Genomic DNA, 26,758 nt, shown 5'->3' with positions numbered 1-26,758 from the left:
GTTGAGAGCCAAGCCATTGGACACCATCCAATTTTGAATTTTCAAGTAGATTACGTTAATGAAAACTTAATCTTTTTGATATGTTCCTGAAATAGGTAAGACACATTGTGTGTCATCCGCATAGTTAGCAAACACGATCCCTTCTTCTTCCAACATCTGGAAGAAGGGGATCATGAAGATGTTGTAGAAACACGGAGACACACATGCTCCCTGTGGGACTCCATTCAATAAAGGCATAGGATCAGCTTCTGCCAATTCGCTGGAAACTCTGATTTGCCTATCCTTTAAGAAGGATGATATCCATTGAATGGCCTCTTCTAAGATCATCAACAGGGCAATCTGACCTTTATCCATACCCTGAATGAGATGGGATTTAAGGGCGAGAAGCGCTGTTTCCGTGCCATGATTGGCACAGAACCCTGATTGATAGTTATGCAGAATTTGATTCTGTTACAGGAATAAAGAAATCTGATTGTACGCCACCCGATCTAATATCTTGAGGAGAAAGGCAGTGTAGGTAATAGGCCTATAATTAGAGGGGGTGAGCGGGCATAAATTGGGCTTTTTTAATAAAGGTGTGATCCATGCGTTTTTCAGATTAGGCGGCACTACCTTCGACTCAAATGAAGCATTAACACATTTTGTAAGAGCTGGTATTAAAGTGGGTAGGCATTCCTTGATTTATAATAGCCGAACATGGATCGCCTTTACAACTTGTGCTCTTAAGTTGAGTAATGGTTTTTGCCAGTTCCTCTTCAGATATGGGTGAAAATCTGAATATAGGTTGGTCTTTATCTTTCGCTTGGGGGTGTGCAATCTTCTCCTGCTGATCTAATATATTCAGAGAGAGTTTTTTAATCTCTATTAGTACCCCGGCGAGAGACAATCAGAATGAAACAAGCATTCTGATTGGCTCTCGCCAGGTCCATACCCGGCCGGGAATCCCTCCGTCGGGATTCCACAGCCTTTTTCCCCGGCGAGGGGCGTGGCAACCCCTCAGCCTATGGGGAGGCTCGAAGCGGGGCCTTCCCGCGGCTGAGAGGCTGCCTTCGCCCCCCGCCGGGGACTCGGGTAAGTATTTTTTTTTCCTCCCTTCCCCTCTGCTGCCTCCCACCCGCCCCTCCCCCCCCCCCCCCCAACTTACCCTCTTGTTTCTGCGTCCCCGGTGGGGGACGAGGGAAGTCTCCAGCCGTGTGGAGACTCGGAGCGGGGCCATCCCCGCTCCGCGCCTCCACACGGCTGGGGGCTTTCCTCGTCCCCCGCTGGGGACGCAGGTACGTTTTTTTAAAATTATTATTTTTTTTCCCCCACCCTCCCAACCCCGCTTACCTTTTTCTTGATCCTTTTTTGCGTCCCCGGCGGGGGACGAGGGAAGTCTCCAGCCGGTGGAGACTCGGAGCGGGGCCATCCCCGCTCCGCGCCTCCACACGGCTTGGGCTTTCCTCGTCCCCCGCCGGGGACGCAGGTACGTTTTTTTGTTTATTTTTTTTTTTTTCCCCCTCCCAACCCCACTTACCTTTTTCTTGATCCTTTTTTGGGAGCAGACGCGCTGGGAACACATGTGTTCCCAGCGCGTCTGCTCCCGATGACCGCCATGGAAAGGGAAAACGGACTCCGTTTTCCCTTTCCATGGCGGCGGCCATTTTCTTGGCCGTTTCTTTTTTTCTGTCCCGAAACGCCGCAGCGTTTCGGGACAGAAAAAAATTGCTTTTAGTACCCCGGTCACGCAAATATTGCGGGCCGGGATACTAATAGCAATATGACCCTCGCGGCGGGGGCATTACCGACTCTGGTAATGCACCGGGGCCTTACCATATAACTATGGGCCCCGGGGCATTACCTGGGTCGGTAATGCCCCCGCCGCGAGGGTCATATTGCTTAATAATTTCTTTGATTTTATCTAATTTATTAGACAGAGCAGATTGAATTTCTGTACACCAAGCCTTGTTTTTAATAATCGGGGCTGGTGTGTGTGTTTGTTTGTTTGTTTTAATATTTTAAACAGCTCTTTGCAGTCTGATTTGGCATGGTAATCCTCTCATTCAGTGGCTCCTTTTTAGCTGTTATAACCATAACCTCTTTTTTAAAATGTGCAGCGCTACTTTTATATAGTTTTAAATTACTAGAGGATTTATCATTTCTCCATGCGTAATAGTTTGTTTTTCTTAGATTTTAATTCTGATAACTCCTTAGAGAACCAGTTGTTCTATTCAATTCTCTTCCTTTTATTTTTAATAGGAGCCAGCTTGTCGGTCACTGTTGTCAGTGAATTTATAAACATATCCGACATAGCATCTAAATCCCCTAATTTACCGAAGTCGGTATTCAGGGATTGAGCCCAAGGATAAAAAGCCTCTTTGTTCAAATTTGTTCGATTTCTGCTCGTAACAAATGATTTGGAAAGAGGGTTTGGTCCTGAAAGATTCCAGTTCAGATTGGAAACCAATACTGAAGTGATCCGACCACGGGCAGGGTTGTATATCTACATTAGTTACAGGGACATTCAGGGTAGATATCCAATCTAAAGTATGACCCTTAATGTGTGTAGCAGTTCTAACATAATGAACAAAGCCTAAGGCGTCAAGGGTATTCTCCATTGTCTTTGCTGTTGTGTCCGAGTCACTGCCCAGCCAAAGGTTAAAATCTAACAGAATCAATTTAGTATTAGGTTTCAGAAAGGAGAGTAGTAAACTATTTAAAGAGGTAGGGAAGGTGGTGTCTGCTAAGGGGGCTCTATAGAGTAAAAGAACATTCAGAGTAGTTTGTTCGCTAATAGCAATTTTAATATGTAGAATTTCTGAGCCTGGAATGGAATCGATCTTGGTTTCCCACGTTTTCAAAGAACATTTAATGATGAACACCCCCCCCCCCCAATTCTGGCTTCTATCTTGTCTCATCATATAATAACCTTCAGGAATGGCAAGTGACAATATGGGGTCAGCTGCTTCATGGCTCCACGTTTATGTCAGGGCACAAATATCAAGATCATATTCTTCTATGATCGAGGCCACCTCTGTGGCATGTTTTAGGAGTGACCTATTGTTAAGTAACAAGTATTTAAGAGAACACGATGGAGTACTAAAATTCGAACTAATCTCATAATTCTCTGTGGTTTTTGTTAAATCAATATTAATTTGATCATCCTTGATTGGGATAGACATCCCATACACCGCTAATGGGACATTATGTCTCCATGCTCATATGGGTGTTCCCTTGCATGATTCTTGCTGGATCCCCTCTAATTTCTATATTAAGTGCATCCGACGAAGCAACTGGCAGGATAGTGGGCAATATTTGTAATGTCTTATCATCCTCTATCTGTAAAGCTGCTATGGCCTGAGGCTTACAAGAGTCAGAGGCAGGTATAAATATAGTGGTTCTCTCAAGGTAGCCTTGGGGTGCGTTAGGTTGAATAGGGTTGGCATGGTTCCTGGTATGGTGCCAGATGAGATTATCTCGGGACATAGTCAGATTGAGGACCTGCGTCAGTCACTGCACAACGCCAGTGGTCTGGACACCTCTCTGGAGGTGGTGTTTTGAAGGCCTGAGCCTGGCACCCATGCCGACTCATCGTACCGGCGCCTTATGTCAAGGGTCACCGAGTACTTGGGGTGGTCTGCTCCCCCAGGGGATTTTCTTCAGGATGATCTCACGGATAGCCTCGACCAAGGTCCACCAACTGACCTGGTACTGCCGTTCCATATGGCTCTACAGAGGAGGGTGGCGGTGGCTTGGACTGTTCCGGAGAGTATCCCTGCAGTGGGCAAGTCTTTGCCGCGAAAATACTGCCCAGCCAGTAGCGACCCCAGCTACTTGACCGCACACCCCACTCCGGAGAGTTTGGTGGTGCAGGCAGCTACGGCCCCAGCAAAGCAGGTGTCGTATCCTACCATCCCTCCTGATAGGGACGACAAGCGTTTTGATGGTTGGGCGAAAAAAGTGTTTTCTTCAGGGGGTATGGCTCTTCAGGCTGCCAACTCCGTATGTGCCTTGTCACGTTTCACGTACACTCTGTGGAACTGTTTCCTTAGCGGCTGAACATATTCCCGAAGGGGACGAACGGGATGGTTTTCTTGCTATGGTCCAGGATGGCAAGGATGCCATGTGTGAGGCCGTTCAGTCGGGTTTGGACATGGCAGATTGCGTCAGCCGGTCCATGGCGGCGAGCACCGTAATACACAGGTTTGTGTGGTTACGGAAGTAGGGGTTTGCTCCTGATGTGCAAGCCCGGCTCCTCAACATGCCCTTTGATGGTGTCCATCTTTTTGGCAGCAAGGCTGACGAGAGCCTTGAGAGGTTGCAGACCTCAAAAGCTGCATTGAAGTCGTTGGGCGCTGCAGTTCGCCAACCTCTGCCTTTTCATCCTAGGGGACAGCAATGGAGGGGAGGTTCCTTTCATTATTACTCATCCTTTGGTAAAGCGAAAGGAGCTGCTAGTCAAAGGGGCCAACGTAGGAGTGCCAGAGGTGGAAAACCAAGGTACTCTAGGTGCCAAGGCCGCTCAGGCTGTTGCCTCTTTGCCCTCAGGCAACGCCGCAGCCGCTTCAGCTCAGTCATGAGGCCATGTCCCATGGTTCGCCAGTTGGGGGGAAGGCTGACGCAGCATCTTGTCGAATGGCGTGCCATTACTTCAGATTTGTGGGTTCTGGAGATCATAGCCCACGCCTACTGTCTTCCTTTCCGGCAGAGGCCACACGACAATCCACCAGGGAACCTCTCTTTGGAGTCCGGATCTGCTCCTTGCGCAGGAAATTCAATCCCTGCTGGAGAAAGGCACCAAAGAACTGGTGCCTGTAGCGGAGAACAAGGGATGGTATTCCCCTTATTTTTTTTATTTCAAAGAAAGACGGGGGATTGAGACCCATCATGGACTTGCACGGTTTGAACAAACTCCTCAGGAAGGACAAGTTCAAGATGGTTACTGTTTCTCAAGTCCTGCAGGCCCTTCAACTTCAGGACTGGTTTGTGTCTCTCGACCTCAAGGACGCTTATTTTCATGTGCCGATCCATCCAAAGCACAAGAAGTACCTGAGGTTCGCGGTTGGTGACTCGCACTTTCAGTTTCGGGTCCTGCCGTTCGGATTGACCTCCGCCGGAGGGTCTTCACCAAGCTCATGGTAGTGGTGGCAGCGCATCTCAGGAATGGGGGGATTCACGTCTACCCCTACCAGGACGATTGGTTGATCAGGGTCCGCTCTCCCGAGCAAGTCCTGGATCTGGCCGTCACCTGCCACTCCCTCAACTTAAAGAAGTCCCACTTGACGCCAACTCAGAGGCTCCAATACATCGGAGCAGTGCTCGACACGTCCCTCGGGCAAGGTTTTCCTCCCCAGGTGAGGGCTCATCACATTCAGCAGATGGTGCAAAAGTTCCAACATGCCCAGAGTCTCCCTGCGTTCGACGACTTAAGATTGCTCGGCCTCATGGCATCCTGCATTCTTCTGGTGCCAGAGGCCAGGTTGCGGATGAGATCTTTGCAATGGGCACTCAAGCTCCAGTGATCTCAGTCCTCCGGCAGGATGTCGGACCCCGTTCAGGTTCTGCCCTCGGTCGCCCAGGACCTTCTGTGGTGGGCCGTCGATGGCAATCTGATGAAGGGGGATCCATTTTGGCTACCCTGGCCGGAGGTGACTATCGGGATGGGGAGCTCATACCAACGAGTTGACAGTCAACGGTCGTTGGTCTCCATCGGAGTCCAGACTCCAGATCAATCTGTTGGAGCTGAGGGCCGTCAGGCTTGCCCTGAAGGCTTTTCTGCCGACTGTACGAGGAAAGAATGTCCTGATTATGACGGACAACACAGTGGCCATGCACTACCTCAACAAAAAGGGGGGGCAGGGTCACTTCCTCTGTGCAGGGAGGCGATGCAGCTCGTTCTGGGCAATCCAGCAGGAAATTGCAGTCTCTGCAGTTCATCTGGCCGGAGAAGAAAACAAAACGGCGGACGCTCTGAGCCGGCAGAGTGTGATCTCTCACGAGTGGGAGTTGGCTCAGGAGATTCTCCTGGAGATCTTCGCCCTTTGGGGGACCCCTCAAATGGATCTCTTTGCCTCCAGTGTAAACCGGAAGTGTGAAAGGTTCTGCTTGCGGGAATTTCCTCCAAGAGGAGCCTTAGGAGACGCGTTTGTGGTGGAGTGGTCATTCCCACTGCTGTACGCGTTTCCTCCAGTCCCCGTCATTCCGCAAGTGCTGCAGAGGTTCGGTTCACGGATGATCCTTATTGCTCCAGCATGGGCCAGGGGGACGTGGTACCCGGACCTTCTCGACTTGTCCATCTGCCCTCCACGTCGTCTTACCTACCGAGACGATCTGCTCTCACAGGAGGGGGGTCAGGTTCTCCATCCAGAGGTCAGATCCCTCAACCTTCACGCTTGGCTTCTGAAAGGTTGAGGTATAAGGATTGGGACCTCCCTGAAGATGTGATGGAGGTGTTGCTTTCGTCCAGACAGCCGGCAACAAAGTCCCTGTTCCGTTGGAGAAAGTTCTGCAACTGGTGCAGGGTTAAGAATGTGTATCCTTTTTCATGTGACATTCCTGTGGTTCTGTCTTTTTTGCTTTCTTAGGCCCACAAGGGCCTGCAAGTGGGTACCGTTAAAGATTATCTGGCGGCGCTGTCCATATTTAAGCGTGCATCTGAAGAGGGTTCTTATTTCAAAATTCCTTTAATTTCTCAGTTTCTAAAAGGGCTCACTAATGTGTTCCCTCCGTCACCTTTCCAGGTGCCCGGTTGGGATTTGAACCTTGTTCTCAAGTTTCTAATGGGTGCTCCGTTTTGAGCCTTTGCATTCCTGCTCTTTGAGACTGTTAACTCTTAAAACTGTATTTTTAGTTGCGGTCACTTCCGCTCGCAGAGTGAGTGAGTTACAGGCACTTTCGGTTAAGACACCCTTCACTGTTTTTCACAAGGACAGGGTTGTCCTTAGAGTTCGTCCTTCCTTTCTTCCGAAGGTGGTGTCGGAATTTCATTTAAACCAGAAGGTTATTCTTCCGGCGTTTTATCCTCCTCCGCATCCTGGTAAGGAAGAGGAGAGGCTCCAGGGACTGGATCCTAGGAGAGCTTTAAGTTTTTATATTTCATGCATGTCCCGGGTCAGAGTGGACGATCAACTCTTTATTGGTTACGCTGGAAGGTGTTTGGGATAAGCTGTTACTAAGCAGACTTTGTCTCAGTGGATTATCCTGGCAATTTCTGAATGTTACCGCTTGGCGGGTAAGGACCCTCCGATAGGCTTGCAGGCCCATTCTACCAGGGCTATGGCTGCCTCTACTGCCCTGCAGAGGGGTGTTACTATTCGTAACATCTGTGATGCAGCCACCTGGGCTTCGGTCCATACTTTTGTACGTCACTACTCCCTCGATTGTATCCGTGGGCAGGATCTGGCCTTTGGCAAGGCGGTCCTTTACTCTGCTTGGGCATTCTAAATTTCTATCTTCTAAATTATTTTTCCCACCTCCTTACGTTGGTACTGCTTTGGGAGTCTGTCATAGATATGGAATACGTCGGAGGACCCAATCCCCTCGAACAAGTTACTCTCAACGTTCTTTCGATGGGATGGTCCGACGACGTATTCCATATCGCTCCCTCCCTGCCTTCCCCGCTACAGAATTTCTTATGCGATTGCAGCTTGCGTTTCCGCAAGGCTTTTTGTGGTCAGACTGCCAGAAGACTGGTGCCATACGTTCTGGGAAAAAACTACAACTGAGGCTACGGGCGTCGTGCGTCCTACTTATAACACCAGTGACGTCGGCCGTCAGAGGAGGTCCTCGAGGGCGGCGTATCGACGTCATCGACGCAGAAAGATTTTCCGAAGCAGCACAGCTGTGGTGATTACTGTCATAGATATGGAATACGTCGTCGGACCATCCCATCGAAAGAACGTTACCAGGTAAGAGAGTAACTTGTTCATCTGTTGCTGGGTAGATGTGTTAGCCAGAGACTGTCTAGGATTGGACAGCCCTCGTCAGGTTGAATGGTGCAGTTGTCCAGCATGGGGTCTGGCATGGATTCACATGCTCATGAATGTTCCCTGTCATCAGGCTGGGAATCCTCGTTAAAAGAAATGTTTTACTTTCACTTACGAACTGTATTTCTCCTCTAAACCAATCACTGTACTCTGGGTCATACTGCCCCCAGCCAATGGCAGTCCTCTCCCTAAGTCCCTCCTATGGAAACCATCTTCAGATTGTTACCGCACGTTTCAGTGTTGGGAGTCCTCGAGTTTTGCTCTGTGCGCTACTTCTACGTTGTTTTGTTTTTCGACAGAAAAAGTTACTCTTTTTATCAAAAAAGAGTCTGTATTCTCTTTTCTCCATCTGCTGACAGCAGGGATCCGTTTGTCAGTGAATTTCAAGCACCCATCAAGGGCGAGGATAGTCGAAGTTTCCAGAAGGCCATCGGGCCTACACCGCACCATGACTGAGGAGAAGGACGGAAGGTCCCTTTTCGGGCCCTGCACCAGATACGGGGTACGGAACATGTTTGTACAACCCCCTCCAATGCCTCTATTGTCTTCACCCGGACCACAAGGAGGGAGACTGCGAGATCTGCTTCGGCTTCTCCAAGAAAACGATGAAGGACTGACACAGTAGACTGGCAGCGTGGCAGAGCGCCAAGGCCTCTGGCCTGTGCCCCCAGCAGAGTCATCTCTCACTCAGGACCGGCCGGTCCGAAGAGTGGGCTTCTAAGTCCTTTGAGGGTGCCCCATCAGTGAGGGCCCAAGACGAGGCCAAGCACTGCAAGTCCAGCTCCACCGGGGTCACCGTGCAAGCGGGTCCCGCAAAGTGGGCAGGGCGGGATCAACATCCGCCTCCATCGACGGCCAGCAATCGAGCTCCTCGAAGAGGAAATCGCCTAACCCGGCTCAGCTGCATGAGAAGCCAAGGGCTGAGGAGAAGGCGGCCGACCTGCCCAAGAAGGCCCAGGCGGCACAGACGTCGTCTGGCTGGTGGCAGCGGCTCTCACGAAGGCGAAAGGAGCTTACCCTGTGAAGGTAACCCCATTGCGCCAAAGGTGTCCCTGCCTCTAAGGCAGGAAGCCTCCACGGTGACTGTGGCAAGGCAGGCTGGCACGCCAGAGAAGAGGATGCCATCTCTGAGCCTGACCCTTCAAAGTCCAAAAAGGGGACGACTAGGAAGTCCCAGGCCAGCCCCAGGCCATGGAAGTTGTTTCATCCATGGACGACAAGGACCGGGAGTCCCAACACATGGTCCGGTCCACAAGGACGTGGAGTACGGCGCGGGGCCTAGCGCTTCGGTCCCACCAGTTCCGTTTAGGGATGTATCCCTGGACATCCCATCGACCCTGCACACTCTGGTGGCTGAAATCCAGCAAAGGATGCTGCAAGGCCTGTTTCCTGCGGCCACCGACCAGCCTCAGGCTAAGAGGAGGAAGCGCCAGTTGACGCCCCTGTTTCAGCCTCCACATCCGTGTCAGTTGCCCCCCCCCCGCCACCCTCCTCGATGTACCAGGATACAGGGACGAACACGGCAATGACCGACAACTGCGATATTGTCATGGCGAGTGGATCCCCCGCAGCCGAGAGCATCCCCACCGGATGAGGTGGGGTTGTTCCATTCCATGGTCGCCAGAGCTTCTGAAGTTTTCCAGCTTACGCCCGAGTAGACCAAGGAGGGTTTCCTGTACCAGAGACACGAGGCAAAAAGGAAGACCATCGTGACGGTACCCCTGCTGGACGATGTGGGGGGGGGGGGCTTGGCTCTCTTGAAGAACCCCTGCATGGCCCTGGCCAAGCAGTATAGGCTGGAGAAAAAGTACTGGGTGGCAGAGTCCGCCCCCAAGTGCCTACGGTCGCAACCATCACTGGACTCTGTGGTGTTGGTGACTGCAAGGAAAAGGTTGTTGAATCCTTCATCGTCCTCAGTCCCTGCTGACAGCAAGGGGAAGAAGTTGGACGCCATGGGGAGGAAGGTTATCTACACTGCAGCCAACCATCAAGGTGACCAGCGCGCTGGCGATTGTGGCAGGTAGGAAAGGGAGCTGTGGTGCAAGCTGGGCATGATGCTGGAGTTCCTTCCCCATGACAAGAGGGTGGAGGCGATGGCCCTCTTCCAGGAGGGAGAGGTGGCTTCGGACCATGCCATCACTGGACATCAGCCACAGGGTTCTGGCAGATGGGGAACAGTGTCTGCCTCTGTCGTCAAGGCTGGCTGAAGGCCACACATTTCAACTAGGACGTCCCTGAAGACCATCAAGGCGGATACAGAGACGGCCCATGCCCTGGGCACGCTCCAGAAACCCTGCTATTCCTTTCCCTCCTCTGGAGGAAAGTCAGGCAGATTGTCGAAGGGTTTCTCCTCGTACCGCCAGCCCTCCAGGTCCATGAATCAGGAGGCCTATGTTCCAAGACCACGGTGGAGGTGGTCAGCGCTGCCGTCGCCCTCAAGGCAAGGCGCCGAAGCAGGACTGACTCGGCCTGGATGTCGGGCCCCACCCATGCACCTCAGTGGGAGGCCAGATGACGGGATTCATCAGCGAGTGGAACAAGATCTCCACTGACAAATGGGTGCTGGATGCTCTCGCCCACATACATACCCTGGAGTTTCAGCACAGGTGTCTGCGGATCCCTCTGGTGGCCCGGTAGGAGCAGCTCATCGCTAAATTCTTGGAGGCAGTGCGGGCCAAGCTGCGACAAGAGCTGGTTCAATGCCGACTCAAGGGCTCCAGAGTCTATTCCAGATACTTTTTAGTCAAAAAGAAGATGGTCAAAAAAAATTCAGGATGCTCATGTTAAAGCACGTGCTGGGCCAACTGAAGGAAGGGGACTTATTGATGTTGCTTTACCTGGAGGATGCCTGCTTCCACGTCCCCATTCACAAAAAGCACTGACAGTTCCTACACTTCATGGTGCATGGACGGCACTGCCCTCCCATTTGGCCTGAAGTCAGACCCCAGGGTGTACACGAAGTGCCAGGAACTGGTGGCAGCACATCTGCCTCTATGGAGGATACACGTGTACCTGGACGACTGGCTCCTTCGGGCCAGTTCGCGAGAGTTGGCCGTCGGACACACAGACGACCATCCAGCTAATGATGGATCTGGGATTCTACATTATCTGAATTCCTGAATTCCTGCTTGATGCAATTGCAGAACGCACCGTAGCCAAACTCAATAGTGTCCTGTCTAGCATCGCCCTCCGAGGAGAGGATAGCGGCCATTCTGGGGGAAATGCAACGACTGTTGTCACTGAACACCGCCACAGTGCGGAACATCAAGTCGCTTCTCAAACTGCTGTCGTCTTGCATCTACTGTATCTACCGGCTCAGCAGGTTACGGATACAACCTCTTCAGGAGTACTTGGACTCTCGCTGGATTCAGGTGTCCGGAAGCTTCGCGGACAATATCCCGCTCAACAAGGAGTTCCATCAGGTGATTCGGTGGTGGGGCATTCACTCCAACATCGCCCGAGGCACAGGGTTCCAGAGCCCCCGTACCAGGAGACTGTCACCACTGATGCTTCCCTGGAAGGCTAGGGAGCCCACACAGGACGTCTGCACGTCCGAGGCCTGTGGAGGAGAAGGACCTTCACATCCATATCCTGGAGCTGAGGGCAGTGTTCTGGGCCCTCAAGTCATTCTTTTCCGTCTCTGAAGGGCAAGGTGGTGAGTATCTTCACGGACAACACCACCACAATGTTGCACATCCGGAAGCAGGGTGGCTCCTTGCGGTGCTTGAGGCGTTTGGGGTGGGGCCCAATTTCATACGATATGTCAGACTGTTAAACACAGAGCCTGGAGCTCATGTTCTGACAAATAAAGCTATTTCTGAGATGTTCCTGCCGGGTAGGGGAACTAGACAGGGTTGCCCGTTTTCACCTGTTTTTCGCATTAACCATCGAGCCAATGGCTGCCGCGGTCCGTCTCAGGCATGCGGCTAGAGGGATTAAAATGAAGGGATCCACCCAGCTAATTTCGCTCTATGCGGACGACACATTATTATATGTCGGGGAACCTGAACTTAACATAGTACCCATTATGGCGGAGGTCCAGGAGTTTGCAAATTACTCTGGGTACACGATAAACAAGGCTAAATCGGAAATATTTCCACTTACAACAGCCACCAGATGCCCCGCAGCGACAGATGGACTCCAGTGGTCAGAGGACCATATCAGATACCTGGCAATTCTGGTCTCCAGGAATAGGCTCACACTATACTCGGATAACCACGAAAGTGCCCTTCAAACTTTAACTACCAAACTCCAGATGTGGGGGCGGCTCCCAATTTCATTAGCTGGTAGAGTCGCTATTCTTAAAATGGTGATCTTGCCTAAACTCCTGTACCTGTTTGTCAACATTCCTATATGGCCTGGCAGGGCCTTCTTTGCCAAACTCAGATCCATGGTTGTAACATTTCTTTGGAACGGTAAGACAGCGAGGATAGGGTGGGAAAAAATGATATAACCCTATTCTTCGGGAGGGATATCAGCCCCTGATTTATAACTCTATTACTATGTGGCCCAAGCACAGTTTGCGAAATATTGGTGCAATGAGGCGGACAGCACACCCCACGCATGGATAGAGGAATACACTACACATCCCACAAACATACAATCAGTCATTTTTGATGCACACTACAAAGACACATGTGAATACAACCCGGTCAGCTGCACAGTCAAAGCATGGAAAGCTATTTACAAAAGACTTGGACTAGAGGCCCCCTGTAACCCCGAGATACCTCTTTGGAACTTTCCGGGTATACCTCCCACACATGACACGAGCATACAGGAATCCTGGGACCCTAACCATGAAATGAAACTGGGAGATATGTTTGTTAATGGGACCTTCTTAGATCTGGGTCTATTGCTGAGGGCACTGGACGACGGACCACTGAAAACGCTACAATATTACCGTATGAGATCTGCATTTCAGAAAAGGTGGACCCTCTTCCCAGATGAACCCGCACCACATCCATGTATACAACTAGTAACAACCAAAAATGGCCTGGGGACTTCTAGGCTATACGCTGCAGACCAGGCCCATTCCCCCATATTGAATCAGATTAAGGAGCAATGGGAGGCAGACTTAAAGGTTCCCATCGAGGAGGAGAAATGGGCCAGATATTGTCTACTGACCAAGAAGGTCTTGCTTAACTCTGGTCTGAGGCTGATCCAATTCAAAATCCTGAACAGGTTACACTATACGCCGGCCAAGATCGCGAAGTTTGCACCAGATACCGCTGATGCCTGTCCTAAATGTAATGCTCCCCAGGCTGGTTCTTTTCATATGTATTGGGATTGTCCGGTGGTGGAGGGTTTCTGGAGGGCTGTGGCAGGATTGTTGGAAGAAATTACTCAGATCCCCACCCCGAGTTGACCCCCCAGAAATACCTGTTTGGTGACATAGGCAAGCATCCGGGGAAAAAATCAGACGATTGTTTAACATCTCCTGCGCTGTCGCCAAAAAATGTATCTTACAGAAATGGAGGAGTGCGGCGCCACCCAGCATGAACCAATTCCTACAAGAGCTAACAAATGTCAATGAGTCGGAGGAACAGTTTGCTCTGACTCAACCAGCGAGTTGCAGACCTAAAGACATTTGGGGCCCGTTTAGAGTCTACCTGTGCAATATGTTCACTGATGATGATTTGTCACCATAATATTGTTTCTGTAAAAATGTATTGAATAATTTACTCCTGTTGTATCTGTGATATGAACTGTGCAATGGTGCTAAATGCTTTTCTATGACCACTAATAAAAAAGAGTCTAAAAAAGAAAGGGAAGCAGAGGGGCACTCGATCCCCAGCGCACCCCAAAGATGCACACGACTTGAGGCACTGGGCCATCGGACAAGATATGCTCCTCGTCCCCTTTCACCTGGCAGGAGTCAGGAACACCATCTCCAACTCCCTCAGCAGGGAGTTGCGCTCATGCCAGGAGTGGGAACTTTGGCAGGACCGGGTGGACCGCATCTTCAAGTGGGGTAGGCCCCAGATCAATCTGTTTGCAATGGCAGCAAACTAGAAATGCCAGAGGTTTGCCAGCCAGCCGGTTCCACCAAGCAGGGGGCATAGGGGAAGCGTTCTCCTTCCCGTGGGAAGGCCTGTTTCTGTACGTGTTCCTTCCGTTGCTTCTCCTGCTGCGAATCATCAACTCAAACCGCGCTGATGCAAGATCGCCCCGGCATGGCTGAAGCAGATTTGGTTCCCAGACATTCTCAGACTGTCAGCGACGCCTCTGGTCAAGCTGCCGGTGGTTGCAGATCTGCTCACCAGGGAAGGAGGCGCAATCCTGCCTCACAAACTGGGATCACTAAATCTGAGGGCTTGGCTCCTGCAGCCCTAGAGTTTGGAAGATATGAGTTGCCAGCGGACTGCAGAGAGGTCCTTGCCAAGGCCAGAGCACTGTTGATTCTTTAAGTGCTGAGGTCACAAGTGGAAGTGTTTCGCTATGTGATGCCGGTTGCAGAAGATCACCCCCCCCCCCCCCACCCTCTGAGGGTCACAGCCCCACAGATTCTTCCATACTTTTTGTCCTTGGCCAAGGCAGGACTGGCGCACACCTCTTATGAATGTGCATCTGGCGGCTATCTCCCACTACACCAGGCCTCCGGAAAGATCTTCTCTTTGGTCTCACCATCCCACTGTCTCGTCAAGGAGTTCCTCAAAGGACGGTTTCGATCTTTCCCACCGGTGAAGGCTCCTGCCCCGGCATGGGAACTCAACGTTCACGCTGAAGGTTCTGTTTGAATTCCACCTCAACAAGCTTTTGGTGTTACCTGTTTTTTTCCTGAAGCCTTCGGCAACAGCTGAATGGGCCTTGCACTTGCAGTATGGTGCTCGTGCCCTGAAGTTCTACGTGACGCACACAAAGGGTTTTCGCAAGACTTCTCAACTATTTGTGAACTTTGGTCCTGTGAACCATGGGAAGGCCTTGTCCAAGGCTTCCATCTCAAGGTGGCTCTCCGGCTGCATCACACACTGTCATCGGTTGACGAACCGACCGCTGCCCGGCGAAGGCGTTTCTGCCCGGTGTGCCCCTGCTGGACATCATCACGGCTGCTACGTGGAAGTCCATGCACACCTTCACGACAGGGATTCCAGGGAGGTGTCCAGAGTCGGCCATGCAGTGCTGGGCAACCGGTTCGCTTGAGGTGAGCCTGTTCCAGTGTTAAGAGTAATTGCTTCTGTTGAGATTTGCCGCCACCTGTGATTGTGCATTGTTGTACTGCTATGTATTCGTTATTCATGAGCATGTGAATCCATGCCAGACTCCCTGCTGGGGAAGGAACAAGTTACTTACCTGTAACTATTCTCCAGTATGGGTCTGGCGCGGATTCACATGCAAACCCTCCCTCTTAACCCTCTGCGGCTCTTCTTGGTCATGCTGCCACTTTACGTGCTTTCCAAATCTGAAGATGGCTGCCAGAGGAGGGGCTTAGAGAGAGGACTGTCATTGGCTGGGGACAGTATGACCCAGAGTACAGTCATTGGTTTAGAGGAGAAATATAATTTGTGTGTGAAAGTGAAACTGTTTTTTCTTTTACCAAGGATTTCCCGGCCTGATGGCGGGGAATATTTATGAGCATGTGAATCCATGCCAGACCCATGCTGGAGAACAATAATTACAGGCAAGTAACGTGGTCCATCCGTACCATTGGTGGGTTCGGGGTCGACTCGAACTCCAATCCTCGATAAAAGAAGTGCTCTTGCAGCTATTCAGCAGATCGTTGTTGGAGCCAAGACCCCAGCAAAGAAAAGAGCATCATGCCGAAGACCCGGATCGCGTTGTTGGAATCGAGCCAGCAGCACTTTATTCAACTGTCCCAGCGTAGCCCGGATCCTTTGCAAACCTGGTTTGGCGCACAGAGTAAATCTCAAGAAGGACCTTACAAACAAGAAATGGTGAAAAAAGACGACCAGGGCTATTCTGACAAAATGGGCACCCATGGGTGCAATACTGCAGCTGAGGGTTCAGCCTGCGGTAAAAACGCACAATGGTAGGAACATTAAACCACTGCCAACAGCCATTAATTGTAGTAAGGGTAACCTAAAAAATATTATGTGAGAAGGTAGACAAAGTGGATACCAAGCAATCCCGCAGCACTCCACATAGAATGGTTTGTGCTGGGTCTACAAAGAGAAAAAGGTAAGTAAAGCCAATTTCACTTTACTGCTCTTGGAAACAGTAGTGTATCCAAGAGAAAGTATTTAAACCATAACAGAAATCCAAAGGACTTCTCAGTGACACAGCACTGAAGGTGCTGCGTTTCGCAATACAAAAAGATGATGCCTATGGAGTTTGTGAGACTCCAAAACCAAAAGAAACAGAGTCCAAAGCAGAGGAAAATACGTGAGAGAGTGAGAAAAAGGTCTCACTCACTCCAGGATAAAAAGTAAAAGTCCTAAAGTTCAGCAAAAGAGCTGGGGGGGTCTCTAAGGTAGAACGGAATTAACGCAGAAATTAGAATTCTCCCCAACACCCAGCAATCATTTAAGAAACTTAGATCTCCCCCGGGGATCTCTCAAAATCTGGACACCCCTGAAATATAACTCCTTTCTCAGCAATGTCCCCACTCCTCTTTTCTTTTTGCCCCCAAATGCATAAAATTGCCTTGTGTACAGTTTCTTATTCTATGCTCCTCCGCTTGCAGCAGATGTGTTTCCTACAGGCAAACTATTGCTGCAGACTGGTCTACTAGCTTCTGTAAAACTGATGTCCTTTTTAATGGGGACTTTAATCCCTGAACGTTCCATGTAACTACATGAAACCTCTCTGCCTTGAGATTACTGGCCAAAACTGGTATAACTCCTATATTCATCTGTCCCTCCGCGGGCTGCAGCTGAGGCTCATTAGTATGCCAATGTGGGACTTCATACCCTGTGCCCAAGGAGCAGCCAGAGCTTTTAACATAGAACACCCAACTTGCCCTTCTCACCCACCCACCTCCCCTTGCATGTTTCAAACCATAAAAACTCAGCAAACATAACTAACATGAAGTGTCACAAGTTGGTTGGCTTCCACGACTTGAGAAAGGTTAGAGTTTGGGGTAAATGATCACCCGCCCCTCAAAGTAGATGGCTTTGCTGTCCTCAACAGACCTACAGTGATACAGGCTCTTCCTAGTGATACAACACTAGGTCACCGCCAGGCAGTCTTCAGTGTCACTTTGGGCACTCATTCCCTTTTCTATCTTTGATTGCTGGGCCCCTGGGTCCCCTGCTTCTGCCCACCCGAGTCAATGTGGGCGGGGGAGCTGTCGGGTCGTGCAAGCCCGCCGTAGGCCCACACATGACGGAGGCCACCTCTTGATCCCCCATGTGCAGCAGCCTGTATGCGTCTAACATAGACTTGATGGCCGATTTCTTTCCATTGACAGTGAAAAGTAATGCTCTTGGAAATGCTCACCTATAAGTAATTATATTTTCTCTTAGCCTTTCAGTCATTGTGCTCAGTGTCAGATGCTTCAGCAATGTGGCCGATGCAAAGTTTTTATATAGCAAGATTCTCATACCCCGGAAATGCATAATAGGCATCTCTGGTCACTCTCGTAATCTGTGCCTAAAGTGTGAAGAAGTGCACCCTGGTCAGCACGTCGTGTGCCACATCCTGCTCGGATGGGCCCTGGAACAGATGCAGGGAGTACGATCCAATATCACCTCTGTCATCCGAGGTTTGAAGAAGATTGCGAAAGAGATCTTTTAACCGGGCTGGGAGGTCACCATCTGGAACCGCAGCCGGAATCCCTCTAATGCGAACATTGTTCCTCCTGGAGCTTTTTTCAGCATCTTCCTGTTTATCTTCAAGGGTTTTACAGTGTTCTTCCAAGGCCCCCATCCGGTGAATCCACTCGCCCTAGGCATACTTCCATACCGTTATTTCAACCTCAACTACTCTCCTTTCAGCTTCGTCCATCCGTTTATCTAGTGCCTCAATATTTTGAGAGGTCTGCCGTGCTGCCCTTTTATTTCATTTTTGATTTCAGAGAGTAGCATCTGGAGGTCACTTAGTGGCCGTTTGTGGGTGCATCCTATGGGAGCTGTCCTCTGTGTGGACCATAGCTGCGATCTCCTCTGACTACCAGGGCTAATCTGTTGAGTGGAGCATCGAGGCGATGTCGCCATGTTTTCTCCCTTTGGGCATCTGGTCCATGTTGCCGGGGTTTATTCTGTGGATGTGAGTCAGTGGTTCCAATGATGAGCTTTGCCCCAATGTGGTCTGATGAGGAGATAACGCCTCTGTGCGTTGGTGTCTCCAGGCATGACATTTTTGGCTTTTTGTTTTCTTTTTTTAAAAATTATATTTGATTTGTACAAAAACGTTTCCAAAACAATGGACATGTTATGACATCAAATGAATAAAATTTCATATCCACATAAAAAGAACATCTTACATATTTACATTATAATTATTACAAAAGGTAATTTACATGGCTTTAAGTCATTAATCAACATTTAAGAAATCCTGAAATGAGGCATCGTGATCACTACATGGTTGCACACATTTCATTCGCCATGTAGAGGGAGAGTTATTATTCACCAAGTTGACATATGCAAATTGGCGAATTTACCAATCATCGACCTCAGATTGCCAGTTTCATGTTCATGAATGTTAAAAAGCGAGTAAGAGCAAGTACCAGCGACTGGTTTTCACCCCACATGAACCTCAATCAGAGAAAGTTTCTTGAGAATTCTGTTTTGCCAATATTCTCTAGACCAAATGTTTTAAGCCTTTCAAATCTAAAGTGAGGACATGTGGTGATTAGTTTTAATGTTTCATATTGAGTAACATTTGAGCAAAATCGACAAATTGCATGCTGTGCACCCTTCACCGTTGAAGCCCAATATTTTGTCACTTCCTTTGTTTTAAAATGATTAATTTGAATCTCATATAGAGAGCATGAGCTATACTGCATGGGAATTGTATCAAATAGGAACAACGCTGATGTCTTTTGCATGAAAAGCAGGCGTATTCCTGATGCAGGCTATAGCTGCCCAAGAAGTTAATAGTTAAAGACCGATCATATGTGTAATTTCTTTTTTGACACTCTCAGGTCGTGTGATTAATTCATCTTTATCGGCTCCTATGTCGACCAGCAGTGATTGTATTCTTGACTGAAATTGGGCCACTGAGTTTTGGGGGGGGGGTCGGCGGGGTTGTCCCTCAGCAGACTATTTAGATCTTCATGTACGAAATTACCAGGTGGATCTAAACATTTGGAGAAGTTGAGCAGTAACCTGCAAAGGAATCTTGATGATAATGAACTTAACCCCAACTCATGCCTAATGATCACATTCGGTAAAAAACAGGAAAAAATCTAGGACCTCCTTCCAAAGGCATCCTTGAATGCAATTAAAAAAATCACCCATGTCCAAAAGGCACATATCAAACCATACAACAATGTTGGTTCAACCTTGGAGATATAGTATTTAATAGCCAGCATCACAGAAAATGTACAGAGCCTGTTGAAGAGACGTTTCATCTGGGACAGCAATGGCCTTAGTTTGTGTTTAAAGAATCCCTCCACATCACCAGAGAAGAGGTGTTCGACAAGTTGTAGCCTAAGTATCGTAGTTGTGATACTCGGTCAATGCAGTCAACACGTTCAACACCAAGGGTCTAGGTCATAGTTTTTATTTTTTATTTTTTACGACCCGAAAACACAACTATTTTCGATTCATCAGCATGTGTCTGTAAATTATGATTTAAGGCGTGAAGAGCTGTCGTTTAATTTGTAGCCCACTCAGCATTCTATCAAAGAAAATCAAGACCTCCGTTTATACGCAATTTGCCCAAACTTATGGGGTGATCTCCTGACCTTGCCATATCTCATTGAGATCACACAAATAAAGATTAAACCAGGCAGACACCATGTTACATCCCTGTTTGACTACTATGTGTGTTTGTATAGCACCTGTGAGCAAGCCTTCCTGAATAATGCGCACTCTATATGTTGTATCATGATGCAAGAGAAACACCAGCAAAATCAAATTTGCAGGTCTACCAAGTTTTGCCATATTTTGCCATAGAATTGATCCAATAACAGTCGAACGCAAAAGTCCTATCCAAAGAGGTCATAATAGTTGGCCCATTTTAGCTGCATTTGACTGTCACTAACAAATGATCCAGTATAGTGGCTTTGAGTGCTGTACCCATCCTCTTGCGAAATCCTACTTGGAATTGTGAGAGAATGGCAGATTTTTAATGATATTCTCGATCGTTTAAAATTAATATAGAAAATGCCTTTTGAAGTGGCATCGGTCAGGGCAATTGGTCTATTATTGGAGGCATTCAGTGGATCACTTTAAAGATCGGCACAATGATACATTGAGTCCATGATTTGGCTTTCAACAGCCCTCCCAGTGGAGGTACCCTATCGGCCCGCAGACCGCGATATTGGGCATGATCTAGGCCCTCGGTGGAGATCTGTGCAACTGCCGCTCAGGTGCCTTCAGCCCACACCAACATGCACCACTTCCCTGCCATGGACTGTGGAGGGCAGCTTCCCCAACCTTCCTCACGCTAGTTTCTGTCCTTGCATCCAGACTCACCGCCGCACACCAGCAGGTCTTGGCCTGCCACCTCCTGGGGGCTTGTGTAATCGATCCAAAGCTCTTCCCTGCAACAAAGGCTATGTATCATCAGAATCGTCGTTTCTGCTGCCGCCGTGTCCCTGCTTCACTCCTGGAATCTTTCTGCTCTACCGAGGTCCGCCAGTTCCTCTATGCTGTAAGCCTGCGACACAGGAGCCATCTTAGCTCCTCCTTGGCCGCTCCCGGGGCTGATCATATCTCTGTCCCTGCTGCAGTGCTGGGGCTCAAACTTGTGTCAGCAGTGCCCCGCCACTTGCGGATCACATCGCCGTCAGTATCCAATTAAGGGGGGGTGGTCATGCCTGTCTTCCCCACTACATGGAGGCACTCACAGAGCCATCCTTCTTGCTGCCCCATAACGCCACATCCCTTTACTTAGCAGTTTTGATTTTGCCACCAAATCCTGCCACTCCCCCCCCCCCCCCCCATCCCACCCCCACTTCAGCAGCCTGGCACAACAAACGTAAACCGTAAACATCAACGCTCACATTTTCACAGCATTCACTCGCACATTGATTGCAACCTTGATCCAGTCGGCTCCTCGCCACGTGCCAGCTTCCCAGGAAACATGGAAGCCCTCTGGCTCCCACGCCACAGAAACAAGGAAGCAAAGGGTGTTTCCTAGTTCCTGCACATGCCCGCATGAGTCAGAGCACTACCACTTCCCTGCCTAGATTATTGGTGCATGGAAGCGCAACAGCACCCCCACACACATTCAGCGGTGCAATTCCCTAGCCTGCATCCCCAATATGCCATGCAAGGCTGGGGAAGCGAAACCCGCCCAGCCTTGCGTGGTCTGTTGGACATGCGTGCTGGGGAAAAAACGGTCAAAGCAAAACTGTTTCCCTTTGACAGTTTAAGCCAGCCCAGGAGCACACCTTCAGCGGCAGAAAGCGGCTGGGCGTAGCAATCGGTGTATTCACTTAGCTGGCTCGGCTCCTATATAATGGGCTAGGATACTGGTAGGTTGGCGGCCCCTTGCCCATTAGGGATGAACCAATACTGCTGGATTCTCAACATCATCATGGTGGGGTCTGCTCACATTTGCTTTGGTCGACTTTGTCACCTTTGAAAACAGAACTTCACAGCCCTTGTAGAACCTTCTCTCTCTGAAGAATTGTGACAGTAGAATTCTGAAAAAAAAGTACAGGCCTTAAAGCCTCATTGCAATGCCATCTCTGAAAGGGCTGTTCCTCTCTTATTATTAGCCAATCCTGACTAGCCCTGTTACTTTCTCTGCAAAAAGATAAAGTAGAAAACTTGCTCAAGAAAAGCTAGATGCACATTTTCAGTAACCCATCTGAATTCGTATCCAGCTTCCCTTAATGTCTGACCCGCAGCCCTTCGGTGACTGTATAGCCTACTCTGAACGTTTTTCTCCTGAAATGCACAAGCTGTATCCCTTAGATCCTCTGTGGTTTCTTCTCCCACTATCAATCCGTGACCTCTCGCTGCCCTCTGCTCTGTCACTAGGCTCCAGCCTTGCGTATCAGAGAAGGCACACTTGGGCCACCCGCGACATACTTGGGGTAAATATCTGCTGTATTTGTGTGTAGACCTACTCTCGGTGCAGGCTTACCCCTGCCTGCTTCTTAGTAATGTTATCCATTTGTTATGTTATTTAATTGGCATTTATATCCTGCTCCTGATAGGCGCTCTGGCGGATATGAAAGAGGGGAGTTGGGTGATGTTAGTGGGGAGAGAGGGGAAAAGGCTGTTGTGTTGATGTGTACAGACCGGAAGTAGAGTTTGATACTGTGAACTTAGTCGATCCTTAGAAATGTTGCTGAAATTTCAAACTGATTCATTGTTATGTACGGGACTAAATCTTTGACAATGTCATTAAGGGTTTTCTGGATTTTATTTTTTGCGAGCTGAAAAACCTTTTATGTGCAGGTTAAGTGATGCCCTATTTCTTTCTTGACCAGACACACCGGACATCGAAATCTTCTGGTGGGGCGGACAAACGCCACAAAAAAAATGGTGGCGACTCCATGGATGGGGTAAGAAGCATGAAAGAGATTCAACCGAGTGAACGAAGTCAAACAGATGCGGCTCATTTTGTCTACTATTTAAGATGACAAGTGCCCTGTGCATTCTGCAAATTTGACTTGTGAATGCTGCATCCTCCTGGATTGTGTGTGCTTCCAAAGAAACGGATGGGGCCAATGAACCCGGTTACCCCTGGAAAAAGGCTGCTGGGTTCACAAATGTACAGCTAGTATCACTGACCTACTCTTCCTTTTCCAAGATTAAGTAAAGAGTAAGACAGGGTTACTACTGCAACCTCTTTGTGATTCAATAAATATACCCCAGGGCATCCTGATTGACTTGTTGTTTGTCCTCTATGGTTCTTGATATTGTGTTGCTATCCACAGTTTGTGGTATCACATTGCAATTGCCTGCATTCTTCACTTCAAGGTTCCCTGCTGACCTCTGTGTTTTGCTTTGGGTCCTTTATTGCATCTGCTTTCTTTACTTCCAGGATCCCTGTTTTGATTTGTGCTTTGCCTGGTTCTGTACTACATCTGCATTCTCTGCGCCTAGGTTCCCAGTTGTGCTATTTTCTTTCTGATGGTTCTGTGCTGCATCTGATTTGTAGGTCTGTTCCTTGTTGTTCCCTCCTCCCTTTTGTGCCTCCCTCTTGTCCTCACCCCCTACATGAACCTCCTACCCCCTCCCCTGCCTGGGCTCCCCTCTGCCTACCCCCCTCTTTCCTCCCCGCAACCCCCTATGGTGCTCTGTCTCACCTATCTTTTCTAGCTGCTTTTCTATTGACTAGCCTATCCCTCTCACAAAGTATGGCAGGAAGAAGTTCAAAAGGGACAGCCTGGTCTCCAACCCAGGCCTCCCTATCACTGATGCCTATACCAGTGCTTCCTCCAGACAAATCCTTACCGACATACTCTGTCGTTCCCTCTCCAGGCCTATGGACCCCCATATGGTCTGTTCTCTGACCTTTTTGCTTTTCTCCCATTAATGGTGGCACCCGGTGGGCGGCCCTCCTTGCCCCCTTCCACTCCTCTAAAACCATCATTAATATCTACTTAAATGGCACCATCTTGGTCCAGGGCCCTCAGCCCAATCTCCTCCTCGACGATTTCTGCACCTTATCAACTTCCTTTCCTTCCTGCTATCCATTCTTACCCCTCTGGCTTATCTGCCGCCTCCTTCCTCTGCCACCCCTCTAGCACTCTTCTGCCTCTCTCACTACCCTGCCTTCTCTTCCTTCCTCCTCTGCCCATCCTTGGGCACCTCCGACACTTCTGCAGGGTGTACCTCTGGCCTGTACCCCTCCCCAGAAGTCCTTCAAATGTAGCAACCTGCTCCACATCGCTACTCTCAACTCTCATTCAGCTGTCAAACACTCCTTTGCCATCTCCTGGAAGAGCTTTATTTGGATGTTCTCGGTATCACAAAGACTTGGTTCACGGTCAGCTCTGTCACGAGTTCTGACACTCTCTTTCACAATGGCTACAAGATCCTCTCCGAATCCAGAACCATCCGGCACGGCGGGGGTGTAGCCTTGATTTTCCCAGAGTGGATCCCTCCTTCCATCATTCCAATGCAGCACTACTACTCCTTTGAATGCCTCGTCTTCAGGCTCTCCATCTCTCCTGGCCTCTCTCTCACTGTGGGCGCTATCTACAGGCCACCTGGCCAGGTCGCCCTCTTCCTCTCTGGGTGGGCTGGCCTCTCCTACTCGCTCCTTGCCTCTGCCTACCAACTGTTAGGGAGAATTTTCATAAATGTGCCAATTCCTCCCACTTTAGAGCCCTCCAGCTCTTTTGCTAAACTTTGGGACTTTTAACTTTTTTATTCTGTTTCTTTTCTGTGTTTATTTCTTTGGTTATGGAGTTTAAACAACTCCATAGGCATCATCTTTTCATTTGTGTGTCACAGCACCCTCAATGCTGTGGCACAGGGAAACCTGTTCAGACTTTCCCACGGTTTAAATCCCTTCTCTGGGATAAACTACTGTTTCACAGAGTAAGTAAAGTGAAATTGACTTTACTAGTCTCTTAAATTCCTAGACCCAGCACACCCTATCTTACAACAGAGTGCGGCGGGGTTACTTAGTATCCCCTGTGTCTAGATACTCATGTAGCAGTTAAATGCTACCCTTTCCTCTCAGAATGGCTGTTGGCAGTGGTTTTACAACGAACTACCATGATTTTTCCCTACCGCAAACTTTTCGTAGCTCCGGTAACTTTAAATCATGGGAGCCATGTTTTTCAAGATGGCGTCTAAGCCCCTTCTGTAAAAACAGGCCCCAGTCTTCTTTTTTCTCCATTTTATTTTTTGGAAAGGTCCTTCTAGAGTGTGCGCCAAACCTAGTTTGGTCCCTTTGTTCCATCGCCTTTGGCAGGCTTCAGGAGTGAAGACCGCCTCTGGCGCCCGAGTGTCTGGGGTGGGCAGGAAGTGTGAGCGGTGCCCGAAACTCCCTGTGCTTAGTCTCCTAGGAGACCCATATGCACTCTGTGGTGATTGGCTGGCTGACTGTCTGGCAAGGACAGCCACCCTGCTGGGCGAGTGGCAGCTAGGCTGGAATGAATGGGAGAGAGCTGAATAAAAGACGAATCTCTTGGCTTGGAAGGCAGAGTCAACCACTGGAACGAAAACCAAAGACGAGCTGAAAGAGGACGGCTGCTGCAACTCCTGGACCGTTGGTTTGCCCGGTGAAGTCCTGCTGCAGGTCCGAATCGCCAACTCCATCTCGACAGAGAGGCCCTGCCAGGACGACTTCTACTTTAAGTTAGTGGGACCAATCAACTCAACAGCAAGCCACCTGAATACCAATCTCGGAGCTGGTAGTATTTTCCTGAGAGTGCTGTAGGAAACCGTATAACCAGGGAGAGGGACACCAGTTTGTGTTGTGTGCTTTACTTACAGCTATAGGAATCAAAGTTTGCCAGTTGCCACTTTTTGGCCAGTCCCAGTCCAGTCCAGGAGTCCCTCGATGTCCTCCCTCTTGTCCCCACGACTGAGGCACAGGAACAGTGAGATCTGCAGGAACTGCCAGGAACAGAAGTCATCAGCTGCATCTTTTTCTTCATTGTAAGGTACTGTGAAATCAGTCTGAGAGTACTCGCCTCTCGCAGTGAAAGTGCTTGAAACTTTTGCCAACTCGCAGGCCTAATCAGCTTGTGACCCAACATATGATTCTTCTTTTTACAAACTACTTCTAAGAACTTGTGCACAGACTTTTCCGTTGAACTACCAAAACCGCTTTGTCCTAGCCAAGACTTTAGCCCATTGGCTTTGGCCTAGCCTATTGAATTGAATTGACTCTTTGGTGAACTCAAAAAATCTACACTAAGAATAATTGTAACCTTTCATGTTCTTATAACCTTTGCCTTGTACTCCTCTTGAAAAGTATTCTGAAATGCTATTGAAGTATATGTGTGTGGGTTATATAATGGCCTCCTTATCAATGTTTTATAACTGCCAGATAAATACATTAATAAGTATTTATCAAAGAAGCCTTGAGTGCAAGAGTTTGTTTGAACACTTGTGATTGTAGACCTTTGTGTCACATCATTACTGCTCACATTCCCCTCTTGAGATAAGCCGCTACCAAAACGGTGTAGTACAGACTTATACCAAAGTTTGGGTTGCTTACACCTGTAGTCAGATGTGTGTAGTGGTCCCAAAGGGTACTGCATACAAACTCTGCCTAACACCAACTTCTCCTCCTCGGAGACTTGAACATCCACCTGGATGCTACCAGTCCTTATGACTTTGGCAACCTCTGAAATTCTCTCTATATTGTTCCCTCTGGCCCGACTCACTCTGCAGGGCACACCCTGGATGTTTTTATCTCCTCAGACCTCCCCTTCTCTAACCCTCTCACTACTCCTCTCTTGGAGTGATCGCTTTATCCTTTCTTTCCACCTCTCCCTCTTTTCCCCGCATGTCAAGCCGACGCCAGCACTGCCACCTACCTTCTCGATCATCCAACCCATGAAGCGTTTGTCAGTTGAGGCTTTTGCTGCTACTTTCTCTCCTCCTCCTGCAACTTTGGCTGACTCACACCCCGACACAGCCCTCTCTAGCCTTCATTCATCCCTCTATCTCTAACACTCTGGATGTCCTTGCCCCTGTCATGAGGATCTGCTTGAATTCCAAATCCAAGTGCAACTGTTGGTACGATTTCGACCTTGCTGCCCTTAAACACAAGTGTAGGGCGGCGGAGAGGAAGTGGAGGGATTT

General features: G+C 49.2%; 1 protein-coding gene across 7 annotated transcripts in view; it reads left to right on the top strand.

Annotated features, from left to right (window-relative positions):
- Positions 1-26,758, top strand: part of PHC2 (polyhomeotic homolog 2) — a 1,003,431-nt gene that overhangs the window by 853,762 nt on the left and 122,911 nt on the right. For all 7 annotated transcript variants that reach the window (XM_069610853.1, XM_069610856.1, XM_069610854.1 and 4 more), the window contains one exon: positions 22,474-22,548. In XM_069610853.1, coding sequence (XP_069466954.1) covers positions 22,474-22,548 — 75 coding nt within the window. The remainder of the gene's footprint in view (positions 1-22,473; positions 22,549-26,758) is intronic.

Source organism: Ambystoma mexicanum, chromosome 8, assembly GCF_040938575.1.
Source record: "Ambystoma mexicanum isolate Mex_15411 chromosome 8, UKY_AmexF1_1, whole genome shotgun sequence".
Classification (NCBI taxonomy): Eukaryota; Metazoa; Chordata; class Amphibia; order Caudata; family Ambystomatidae; genus Ambystoma; species Ambystoma mexicanum.
The sequence above is the reverse complement of the archived record's forward strand: the minus strand, read 5'-3'. Positions and strand labels throughout refer to the sequence as shown.